This window comes from Miniopterus natalensis, chromosome 7 (assembly GCF_054644295.1).
Source record: "Miniopterus natalensis isolate mMinNat1 chromosome 7, mMinNat1.hap1, whole genome shotgun sequence".
Taxonomy (NCBI): domain Eukaryota; kingdom Metazoa; phylum Chordata; class Mammalia; order Chiroptera; family Miniopteridae; genus Miniopterus; species Miniopterus natalensis.
In genome coordinates this window covers 9480059-9492857 of record NC_142087.1, presented here as the reverse complement: position 1 = coordinate 9492857, position 12799 = coordinate 9480059, and the positions used below count along the sequence as shown (strand labels likewise).

General features: G+C 46.9%; 1 protein-coding gene across 2 annotated transcripts in view; it reads left to right on the top strand.

Moving 5' to 3' along the window:
- Positions 1-11706, top strand: part of DHX35 (DEAH-box helicase 35) — a 60779-nt gene extending 49073 nt beyond the window's left edge. For both annotated transcript variants that reach the window (XM_016219368.2, XM_016219369.2), the window contains 2 exons: positions 201-312; positions 8385-11706. In XM_016219368.2, the coding sequence (XP_016074854.2) occupies positions 201-312; positions 8385-8429 (157 nt within the window). In that variant the 3' untranslated portion in view covers positions 8430-11706. The remainder of the gene's footprint in view (positions 1-200; positions 313-8384) is intronic.
- Positions 11707-12799: the final 1093 nt, after the last annotated feature.

The following is a 12799-nucleotide window of genomic DNA, read 5'->3' as shown; positions in this document are numbered from 1 at the left end:
TCTCACTTGTGAAATGGAAACACTCTATCCAGCACTCAGGTCATGAGTGGGCAACATCAGTGCATTTGTTTAGTGTAGCGCCTGGCACACAGGACAGGTACCTAGTAAAGGTGAAGGGGAAAATCTCATCAGCACTAATTGTTGTGATTCTTGACTCTCCTCATAAGATATGGGAAATTAGCTCATGTTTCTTGTTTCAGGGTTATCTACAATGAAGTTGTACAAACCTCCAAACATTATATGAGAGATGTGACTGCTATTGAATCCGCTTGGCTGTTGGAGCTGGCTCCGCACTTCTATCAACAAGGAACGGTAGGAATGAACAGAGTCTGTCCCCCTGAAACTGCCTGTTAACCTGCCTCTTCATATTTATATTTATTTATTTATTTTATTTAATTTTTAAAATTTATCTTTATTGTTGAAAGAATTACAGATGTCCCCCTTTTCCCCCCATTGACCCCTTCTACCTCGCCCCCACCCCCCACCCCACCCCAGGCCTTCACCACACTGCTGTGTCGATGGGTTATGCATTATATAAATTCTTTGGTTAATCTCTCCCCCACCCCCCTCCCCCTGCCTTCCCTCTGAGATTTGTCAGTCTGTTCCATGCTTCTATGTCACTGGATCTATTTTGTTCATCAGTTTATTTTGTTCTTTAGATTCCACATATAAGTGAGATAATGTGATACTTGTCTTTCTCTGCCTGGCTTACTTCACCTAGCATAATACTCTCCAGGTCCCTCCCTGCTGTCCCAAAGGGTACGAGATTCTTCTTCCTTAAAGCTGCATAGTATTCTGTGGTGTAAATGTCCCACAGCTTTTTTACCCACTCATCTACTGACGGGCACTTGGGCTGTTTCCAGATCTTGGCTATTATAAACTGGGCTGCTATGAACATAGGGGTGCATATCTTCTTTCTGATCAGTGTTTCAGAATTCCTAGGATATAGTCCTAGAAGTGGGATCACTGGGTCAAAAGGCAGCTCCATTTTTAATTTCTTTTTTTTTTAAGTATATCTTTACTGATTTCAGAGAAAGGAAAGGGGAGGAGAGAGGGAAACATCAATGATGAGAGTCATTGATTGGCTGCCTCCTGCATGCTCCTGACTGGGGATTGAGCCCACCCGGGCATGTGCCCTGATGGGGAATCGAACCCTGATTGCCTGGATCCTAGGTTGATGCTCAGCCACTGAGCCATGCCTGGCTGGGCTCCATGTTTAATTTCTTGAGGACCCTCCACACTGTTTCCCTAGTGGCTGCCTGTCTGCATGCCCACCAGCAGTGCCCCAGAGCTCCCTTTCTCCGCACCTCACCAGCAGGAGTCGTTTGTTATCCTCTTCATATTTTTAAATACACACTTGCTTCCCAATTCAATGCCTGAAATTGTCCTCCCCCCATAGCATATAGGGTGAAATGGCCATTACCATATCCCCAAACCATTCTGAGTAAACGTCCTGTGCCACTTGCTTGTAGTGGAATGCTGTTAAAATGACACGTGAGGTGAAAAAGAGAATGTATCTTCAGCTCTTTCTTTTATCTTCTGCTCTCCTGAACTTTTTCCAAAGAAACGATCACACGCTGTGGATCGTGTTCACAGGGAGGGGCACAGGTGCTCTCTGATGAGGATTGTCTTGAAAGACCCTAAAGAGGTGTCCAGCATAGACCCGGGATAGCTAAGCCCAGTGGTGGGCGATGCTGAGCACCCTCGCTGTCTGTCTATACTCTTCTTCCGTGGCAGGCCTACCAGGGCGGTCAGGGGGGTGAGCCTTGTAGAACAGTTTCACAGTTTTATGCTCTTCATCGCAAAAAAGGTTACATATTTTTCTAGCAAGGTTTTTAATTTTTTTTTTTTAAATATGTCTTTATTGACTTCAGGAAGAGGAATGGAGGGAGGGGGAGAGAGAGAGAGAGAGAGAGAGAGAGAGAGAGGGAGAGGGAGGGAAGGAGGGAGGGAGGGAGGGAAACATCAATGATGAGAGAGTCACTGATCGGCTGCCTCCTGCACACCCCTGACTGGGATCGGGCCCTCAACCTGGGCATGTGCCCTGACCGGGAATCAAACCAAGATCTCCTGGATCATAGGTCTATGCTCAACCACTGAGCGACGCCGGCCAGACTAGCAACATTTTTAATTGAGAGGTGGTTATATTTGGAAGGCTGGCATGAAAACAGGTAAATCAGAGTTCATAAACTTTTTGGCTAAATGGAGCCGAAAGACTTGTTCTGTTTGGTCTGCATTGTGTTCTTTTTTTAATTTTTTTAATTTTTTAATTTTAATTTTTAAAAATTTTTTTTACTTTTTAAATTTATCTTTATTGTTGAGAGTATTACAGGTATACCATTTTCCCCTGCAACTGACCCCCTCCACTTCGCTCCCACCCCCTCCCCAGGCCTTCACCCTGTTATTGACTGTGTCCATGGGTTATGCATATATGCATATAACTTCTTTGGTTAATCTCTTCCCACCTTCCTCCCCCCTTCCCTCTTTCCTCTGAAATATGATCGTCTGTTGCATGCGTCAATGTCTCTGGATCTATTTAATTCATCAGATTCTTTTGTTCATTAGCTTCTTCTTGAAGAAGACCCTTCAACATTTCCTGTAGTGCTGGTCTGGCGGTGATGAACTCCTTTAGCTTTTTCTTATCTGTGAAGCTCTTTATTTGACCTTCAATTCTAAATGAAAGCTTTGCTGGGTAGAGCAATCTTGGTTGTAGTTCCATGTTTTTCATCACTTTGAATATTTCTTGCCACTCCCTTCTGGCCTGCAAGGTTTCTGTTGAGAAATCAGCTGACAGTCGTATGGGTGCTCCCTTGTAGTTAATTAATTGTTTTTCCCTTGCTGCTTTTAAGATTCTCTCTTTGTCTTTAACCTTTGGCATTTTAATTATGATGTGTCTTGCTGTGGGCCTCTTTGGGTTCCTCTTCTTGGGGACCCTCTGTGCTTCCTGGACTTGAAAGTCGATTTCTTTCCCCAGGTAGGGGAAGTTTTCTATAATTATTTTTTCAAATAGGTTTTCAATTCCTTGGTCTCTTTCTGCCTCTTCTGGCACCCCAATAATACGAATGTTGGGCCTCTTGAAGTTGTCCCAGAGGCTCCTTATACTATTTTCATATTTCCAGATTCTTTTTTCTTTTTGCTCTTCTGGTTGGGTGTTTTTTGTTTCTTCATGTTCCAAATTGCTCATTTGATTCTCAGTGTCCTCTACTCTACTGTTGATTCCCTGTAAATTATTCTTCATTTCAGTTTGTGTAGCCTTCATTTCAAATTGGTACTTTATTATGTTATCGATTTTCTCAGTTATTTCCCTAACCATCTGCTTAAACATCCTTAAAACCAAAATTCTGAACTCTCTATCTGTTAGCTTGCTTGGATCTATTTCATTTAGTTCCCCTTCTAGAGATTTCTTCTGTTCTTTCCTTTGTGACATGTTTCTTTGCCTCCACATTTTGGCTGCTTGCAGGTGTTTGTTTCTATGTGTTAGGTAGAGCTGCTATGTCTCCTGGAATTTGTAGAGTGGCTTTGTGTAGTAGGTGTCCTGTAGGGTCCAGTGGCTCAGCCTTCCCAGTCACCTGAGCTGGGCCTTCTAGGTGCTCCTGTGTGGGCTGTGTGCACTGTCCTGTTGTAGTTGAGCCTTAGTTGCTGTTGGCGTCCCTGGGAGGAACTGACCCCCAGGCCAATCAGCTGTGAGGACCAGCTGCAACTACAGCCAAAGAGCTGCTGTGCTGGAGACACCCCTATGGAGCAGGATTTACTTAAGTGGAGCTTTGGTTCACCAAGTGTGCCCCTTTAGTGTGTCACTCGTGGCTGTGGTAGGGTTGTAATCCAGCGTGGTTGAGTCTGACCACCAGGTGCACTGTCTCTGGGGCCTCCTTGTAGGTGCAAAGTCAGCCTGTGCCAGTGCCTTGCCCAGGGCCACCCAGCATGAGTTACACAGCAAACGGTAGTTGGCTGCTACTTGTGCTGGGCTTGGCGGTGTCCAGGAGAGGCCAAGCTGTGAGCCAGTGCAGGCTGCTGCTAGTGCCAGGCCTGGGGCCACTTATCAAGCTGTATGGGGCCGCTGCTGCTTGTTGGAGAGATTTTAGGAAAGTCCTAAGCATGAGGCTGGAGAGGCCACTTGCACAGAAAAGCCCCTGGAAATGGCCTGGATGAGCTGCAGGTGGGGAGGGGCGGGGCCTCTGGGAATCAGGGGGCGGGGCCAAAGGTGTGAGTCAGGTGCTGGCGATTCAAATATGGCGCCTGCCTGCCGGCTGTGTGCGGGCAGGACTCGCCACAGGAGCAACGGCCTCCACCAGCCCGTCTGCCCGGGAGGAAGCCGCCCCTCCACCTCTCGCCCCGACTTCAGGCAGGTTAGTTCCCCCCCGAGTGTCCCGGGTCCTTTCCAGCTGCTGCCCGGCGCTGGGCTCAGAGGGAGCGTCCGAGTGAGTCCGCGCCGGGCCCTTTAGAGGAGCTGCTGGGGCTCCCGCAGCCTCTGCGACCCTCAGGGACAGTCCCCGCTGGTTTCACAGCCCGGAGTTGTGGGGACTTCTCTTCCTGGCCTGGACCCCCTCCCTCCTCCGGGAAAACTCCGCTGCTGAGATTCCCTCCCGGGTTTCAACCTCGGCACCGGGTGTGGGCCCGCGGCCACGTCTCTGCGATTCAGCTCCGATCTGCCCGCGTCTCCCCCTCCTACCGGCCTTGATGCTTCTTCTGTTCCCTGGTTGTGGGGCTTCTGTGCAGCCAGATTTCAGGAGGCTCTGAGGATGGTGGTTCTGTATTTTAGTTGTAATTTTGATGCGGTTGCGGGCGGCGGCTGGTGCAGCTACTGCCTACGCCGCCATCTTGTTTTTCCTCCTCCTGCCTTGTGTTCTTAAGCGGTGTGTTTAGTCCAGTTGCATTTAGTTAATTATTGATATGGTTAGATTTAAGTCTACCGTCTTGCTCTTTATTGCCTATTTTCCAGTTTACTCTGTTCCTGTTTTACTGCCTGCTTTTGAATTAATCATATTTTTTAGTGCTTCATATTATCTCTTCTAATGGCTTTTTATACTTGGCTTATTTTTCATGGTTGCTCTAGGGATTATATATGCATCCTTAACTCATCACAACCGACCTTGAATTGGAATTGCACTGTTTAGCTTATATGTAAGAAACATATATATTTCATTTCCCCCATCCATCCTTTGTGTTATTGTTGTCATGTATTTTATTTCTACATATGTTGTTATGTTATTTCTATGTATTGTCATATATTTTTCTACATATTTTTACATATGTCATATTTTATTTCTATATGTATTTTATATCCACAATACATTGTTATTATTTTTGTTTTCAACAGTTGTCTTTTAAAGGAACTAAGAAACAAGGAAAAAAATATTTTATACTTCCCACACATCTCTATAATTTCTGTCTTCTCCATTCGTTTGTGTTAGTCCAAGTTTCTGTCTGATATCTTTTCCCTAAAGAACTTTCTCTGATGTATCTTAGTGCATGTCTGCTAGTGAAATATTCTCTCGGCATCCAGATATCTGAAAATCTTTATTTTATCTTTATTTTTGAAAGATGGTTTTTTCTGTATATAATTTCTAGGTTGAAAGTCTGTTTTGTTTTATTTTAGTACTTTAAAGAGTTTGATCTCATTGCCATCTGGTTTGAATTGTTTCTGTGAGAAGCCAGTCGTTTTTATTGTTGCTCCTCTGTGTGTAATGTATTTTTTCTCTTGTGGCTGCTTTTAAGTTTTTCCTTTATCTTTGTATTTTCAGTAGATGTGTTGTCTCTGCTGTGTTGGCCTGATGAGAATAAACCTAAAGTGAAAGAGAATCTTTTCCTTCAAAACCTCTCAGGCTGAGAGTCCAAGAGAAGTGATTAGAAATGCAAAGTGAAAATTGGAAAGAGCTGCCCAGTTTGTAAAGGTGCTTGTTAAAGGAATGTGGTGTCAGCAGTTAGGGAAGGGAAACCTAAAATTGTCTTAGGCGCTTGCAGAACAGAATTAACCTAGAAGCTGAGCCGTTTTCCCTTCTCAGCTCAGCGTTAGTTTCTTTAGGTCAAACCCACAAAGTTAAAGAGCAAATAGCCCCAGAAGTTTGAAGGAAATGACAATCACAAATTTCTGCATTTGTCTCTTCTCTCCAGATGCCTGTCTTTTGGGCTTATCAGCTCTACTCTGATCACTGTGGTCAGAGTCAAAATTTCAGAGAGGCTGGGGCCTTTAGAAATCACCTGGGACATCAACTGTATTGTACAGTGGGGGCCCTGAAATTGCCCAAGAACCTCAGCCCCTCCTTAACTAGACAGTCTAAAGGGACTGCTATTAACTCAGTCCAAAATGAATTGCTCTCTCCAGGAATCCTGCGGCCTCCAGTGGCTGCCCATGTATGGTAGATGCTCCTCTGTTGGACACAGTGTAGCCCCTTGTGGCCGCTCAGGCCCCACAGGCCATCCCCAGCTCTGCTCTTGGCACCTTTGGTGACTTTCCATTGCCTTTGTTTTTCAGTGTTGTTCTCACCCTATAAAGACGCCTGAAGTGGTCCATAGTCGGCTGTGTTTAGACTCAACATTCTTTCCAGAAACGAGCACCAAAAATGGTCTCACAGGCATCATGATGTCACCTCCCGTTCCAAAGCTAAGGCTTGGGGTGTCTAACGTTTGTTTTAGGGGTCACTTCAGGTGAAGTGAGAGAGTTGAGAGAAGTTCAACAAGACTCACAGCCGGGGAGAAAAACAGGGTGACCTCAGAGATTTGCCTTTTGGTCCTTAATTTTTTTTTTTCGTGATTTTCAGAGATATCTCTGGAGTCTAGGGAAAACCCTCCTAACCAGGGCCTTTGTAAGAGCTTGTACTGGTCCTTTCTCGGGCATAAGCAGTTAGAAAAGGACCTCTTACAGCTCATTTAGACTTGTGCCCTGTCCACTCAGTCATCTGTCATACTTGGTGGTGCATTGTGTCTTCTTTGGCAACCTGCATTCTTCCAGGGCTCGCAGTTCTCTCTCAGCCATGGGGATTGCTGTGCGAGGTCAGGCAGGTGTGCTAGGAAACGGGGTTTGGGCACTGAGCAGGGTGCGCGGCTGGCCTGCCCTGCTTGCAGTCAGGGCTGGAAACTCCTCCTGTGAAGATCCCATTTCATGTTAGGGTGATGTGCCTTAGGTATCTCTTGGTTGGTTGTTTATGTTTATTAAGAAGGTATCAAGGATCCCTCAGTTGGTGAACAGAAGTTCTTTACTAAGAACTTATGTGTATACGCTCTGTCATAAATGTATATTTTAGGATTTTTATTTCTAGCACTTTGGGCTTTACCGTGGAACAGCAATTTTCAACCTGTGTGCTGCAAGAACTTTTTTTTTTTAATCCTCATTTGAGGATATTGTCATAGAGAGTGGAAGGGAGAGAGAGAGAGACATTGGTTTGAGAGAGATGCATCAATTGGTTGCCTCCTGCACGTGCCCTGAGCTGGGGATTGAGCCTGCAACTGATGTACATGCCCGTGGTCAGAATCGAACTCGGGACCCTTCAGCCCACAGGCCGATGCTCTAACCACTGAGCCAGACCGGCCAGGGCTGCAAGAACTTTTAAAACATGCAATACCTGACTACTTAGTCAGGGGCACTGATCTCTTTTCCCTTAGATTGTCAAGTAAACAAAGGAAAACAGCCAACACAACAGTAGCCATCTGTGTGAGTGAATCAAAATTACACCTTTTTTTGGTCAGATCGGCAAAAATATTTTTGGTGCACTGCAGAATTTCAGTAATTAGTTTGTGTGCCATGAGATGAAAAGGTTTGAAAATTGTTGCCTTAGAATGTAAAGCATGTTTGTCTCCCTCAATCCTGTTATCTGGTGCCCATGATTATATCATGCTCCCTGTGTTATTTATGCTGGTAGAGAGCAATGTTTCTGAAAGGGAATGTGTCCCTAGGAGGTATCCTTTCCCTGTGGGCTGGGGCCTGGAGCACAGATGCCTGCATTTGAGACGTTCGGTAAAATGATGCCTCCTTGTTCCTGTTCCTAAGGGGAGGATGCCTTCCCTTGACCATTCTCAAGGAATTCATGGAAACTGGAGGTGATGTCCAGCCTGAGCCAGTCCCCTGGGCACAGGCATTTGGCTGCAGTGCTGTCCTGAGGGCTGGGGCAGAGGAAGGGCCGTGTCTCACTGCCAGCTTCCGCTCGGCCTGGGTGACCAGGTTGAGCCCTGGCAGGTGGGCCTCAGGCTGCGCTGCGTGGCTTACTGCAGGCCGCTTCCTCTTGCTCACTGTGCCTTTTTCCTGCAGACTAATTCCTGAGGGCCCGCACTTACTGAGAAGGTGTGGACCAGATAGAAGCTTGGATATGGTCATTTATATGGGAATTGTGTTGAAGTCTGGTTTCTTTGCCTAATCAACCCCAATTATGATGTTTTCTTTCCTCTTGTAGCACCTGTCCCTAAAAGCCAAAAGGGCCAAGGTCCAGGACCAGTGAGCAGAGCTGGGCTGCTTGGGGCCCTCTCCTCCATGCCGCTGCCCCCCAGCCCTGAGGCACGGTGAGCTGTCCTGGGCTCATGTGGAACTTCAGCTGCTCTGACAGGGGCCGCTGCCCATTCCGTAGCCCCCTCTTCCCGCTCCCTTCAGCACCTGCATTCCTTGCTGGCGTCCTGGAGGAGTTGTCTGTGGCAGGCACCCTGCCGCTGCACCTAGGCAGAGTGGGAGTTGGCAGGGCTCCGCTCCTCAGTCCCCGGCCCCCTCAGACCCAGCAGGCCACTCCAGCAGGCACGCTGTCCTGGCCCAGCCTCGTGGGGAAGGAGGAGGGGAGTGAGCCACTGCCAGCTGAGGCACACGTCGGGCACAGAGGGTTTGTCGGCCTGGCTTTGCTTTCTTGCGAGGGGCCACAGCTGTCGACTGGTGAGGTCCACTGCCAGATGGGAGTCTGTCCATCTATGGAAGGAGAGACCCTGGAAATGCTGTGGATTTCCACCAAAATCACCCAGGGCTTGCCTGGCAGGCACAGGGGCTCCCGAACCAAGAAGCTTTTGGTTTCCCCTTTTGCCCATGTCCCTCTTTAGCTGCTGCCAGAAGACTCGCAAGGATTGGTGATTGACAGAGGACTTGAGCACTGTTCTTTGTTAGCAAAGGGTTTCTCTATTTCACACATGGTCTTGGCTTTCTCCTTGTACAATATCCTGTCTTGATGCCACCAGCAGAGCAGCAGTGAAAGCCCATCAGCTCAACCCCATCCGATCCCTCCGCAGCAGGAACTCACAGCAGTTTACACTTTAGAGGCGCTAAGCTTCTCCAGCTCAGGAACTAGTATGTTTGGTTTTGTTCGTTTGCCGGGCTCTGGCGAGACCGCGGGTGGCTCCTCCAGCAGGCACTGGTTCATTGCTGCCCAGGCCTCCTCGCTGTGATGCTGGCATTTCAACACGTGACCGATCCAGGTTAGTTCCCTTTCCTGTTTCAGTGACGTTTAGTTTAAGAACAGGTAGCTTAAAAGTTTATTTTTGTACTGACCTTAGTGTGTACGTGCCACTTTGGCACCCAACGCATATGTCATTTTTATTTCCATTTTATAAACGTGTTAATAATAGTGGTAACTTGTTAATAACAGTAAACCTTTATACTTAAAGTAAATGTATCCCTCCCACCCTGCTTCTCATGGTCCACTTCACTCTCCCCAGTGAGGGCTTGACGTTGGCTGCGAACCTGACGCTGTGGCGTGCAGTGGCTTTGGGGTCTCATAGACAATGGCAGCCCCGTCCTGCAAGGTCATGCAACCAAATGCCCTCAAGTCCTCACTAGAGCGAACCATGGGACATGGTTTAAATGAAGTCCCAAGGATTCTTGCAGTTTCCTATTGGGATCATTCTTAGAGAGGTCCGAAGTACTTATTTATATAAAGTCTGAATTTAGTACTGGGGCTAATCTGTCTGCTATTGTCCTGGCCTCAGCACAGCCTCCGACCAGCGCTTTCACTGGGTGTCCCAGGTGCTGCCATTCACTCAGTCCTCGGGCAGCCTGTCCCTGTTCTCAGCTCCGCTTTGCGGGACCTAGTCATTACATAGGGCTGAGTGGTGGGAGGCACAGGACCAAAGCGCCTAAGCCTGTATGACCACGAGACCCCATCCTGGAGCTACTGGACCTGACCTCTGGGAGTGGGACGGGGTGTGCAGCTTGCAAAGTTCCAGCCCACACGATTCTAAGGTGCTGGCTCGGGACCTATGGGTGATGTGATGGAGACGGCACTTGAAGAAGTGCGGACATCAAGACCAGGGAGGGAGGTGAGCCAGCAGCCGGGAGGTCGGGTGGGGCATTAGGCTTGAGTGGTGGTTGCCACATTTGTTTTTTGTACAGGTGGTACCCCAACACATGTCTAGATGTCACCCCAAACCCACTCTGGTCCCCGAAAGCACTGTGATCAGTGTGGTGGGAATTCAACTCCAGGCAAGTCCTGGTGGTGGGCACCGTTTTCCTGACTCCCATAATAATGAGCGTTTCAAGAGGCTCAAAATTATTCTACATAAAGGACTATCCTCTAGTCTTTTTTTGGTTTGAATATGTTCTTTCTTTTAGAAAATGATGGTAGTTTTAAAAATGTTTTCCTGGAACAATAAAATACTGACAATCTTAAATCAGTCTCCTAATTAAAAACCAATTCAAAACAAAAACAAACACTGGTTGATGAAATCTCCAAGCTTGGGAACCACTGGGTTGTGGGCTAAGTGGACTGTGGGCCAGCTGGCAACACCAGCACCGAGCCTCAGCCCTAGGAAAATGGATCCATCTTGCCTAGCACCTGAATTGCAAGTGAGCTGGAGCAGCTGGGCAATTACCTGTCTTTACATAATTGGAAGGGTTCAGATTAGCAGGACTCGGCCCCCATATCAATTACTGCTCCTTTAGATAAGACCAGATATTTCCACTCTCCAGTGACTCATCTGGATTTTTTCTTGGCCTTCCAATTTAGGCTGAAACAGGATGATGGAACTGTGGATTTCCTGTCAGCTTAATCGTTTTTTTTCTGTCACTGAAACTGATAAGAGCCAATTAAATAGTTTCAGACACAGCTGCCGCTTTGAGTGAGGAGCTAGAGTCTGCCTGGCAGGTCTGGAGAGGGCTTGTCCCTGGGGCCTCAGTCACTGCTCCCTCTGGCAAGATCACATTCTACCGTTTCTGGTGAATCACGGATATTACCTGGTGCACTTGGGTGGTGGTGAACTTGTTCAAATGGGCAGTCTCCTTGGCTGCCAAAGAGATTCCTGATGCAGCATTTTCCCCTGGCCTGTGGCCTCAGCCCCCACTCGTGGGTTCTACTAAAGGCAATGAGCAAGCAAGGGAGGCTGGGAGGTCCAGGAGGGCGTGGGTGTGGTGGTGAGGGGCTAGTGGTGATGCCCAGAGCCCGTAGCCAGGTGGAGGTCCAGCACAGCTGCTGCTCTAGGGCCTGGGCAATACCTCTGAATAAAAGGCGCTCGCCAGGCTTTTCACTGGCCTCAGGCCGATGGGGCAAAACCTGACATATTCAAAGGTAGCTCGGGCTCCTCCTGCCTCTGGCCTACTGCACCTGGACCCGCTGCAGTCTGCCTTCACTTGGGCTATTCGCTCCATTCCCACTTTGTTTTCCGTTTTGAAGGACAGCTGGGTCTGCTTAGTGTCTGCTGTTACTGTGTCTACTCTTAGCTCTTCTTTGTTTTTGGTCTTGTTTTTTGTTTTTGTTTTGTTTCCACTTGTGAGGATTCATTTTTTAGAGTGAGAGGAAGGGAGAGGGAGAGAGAAACATCAATTTAGAGTGAGAGGAAGGGAGAAGGAGTGTGAGAACTTAACATCAATTGACTGCCTCCTGCATGTCCCCTACCAGGGATTAAGCCCATAACTTGGGCAAATGCCCTGCTGGGGAATCGAATTGGGAGCCCAACCGGCAACCTTTTGGTGCACAGGACGATGCCCAGCCAGCTGAGCCATAGCGGTCAGGCTTCCCTTCTTTTTTTTTTTTTTATTATCATGAAGTTGCTTCCTTTTTATACTCTTTTTAAAAAGTGCTTTTACCTTAACATTTATTTTAACTTCTTGGTGTTTTTTTAACACTCTACTTATTTGTTTTTAACTTTTATTTTGTACTTGGTACAAAAACAAATGTCATTTAGTTTCATTATTGCTGCTGTTCTGTAAATATTTTCTTTCATTATTTTTATCACCTTAATACATTGGTTTTAAATTCATCTTAACATTTACCTCCTATTTCATTTTATTTCTATTATTCTCCATATCTTAGTATGCTTAATTTTGTTTTCGTGGTTGGCAAAAGGCCTAACTGTAGGTGTGGAGCTGAGAGAAGATATTTGCAATGGTTGAAACCAACAAAGGATTAACTGTCAAGAATATACAAGGAACTCCTACAAATCGACAACAAAAAGACAAGCCCATTAGAAACAAGTGGGCAAAGGGAATGAACACTCTATAGAAGCAGACCCCAAAGTCTACCCAGCCTGTGAAGAGAGGTTCAAACTAATAACCAGAGAAACACAAACTAAAGCATGTGCATGACCCACTATCCAGAAATTTCATGGGTGGGTGAATGTTCCCAACAAAAATTGCACCTCGGTCCATGAGGAGAAGTGTAAAAGGATGCTTACCCAGTGTGACTGCGGTGGGAGGGATGGTGTAATGTCCACGACTGGGACAATGTACAGGGAAGTTCTGTGGGTGACACTATGGAGTATGGCAGAGCAGTTTCAAGCCATAGACATCTACCCTGGACCTTAAAAAGAGCTGAATGAGAAAAGTAAGAAATCCCCGGAGCTGAAACAGTATCAGCTACAGCCACTAAAAATGCTTGCACACAAGAAACAATACAATGTTTGC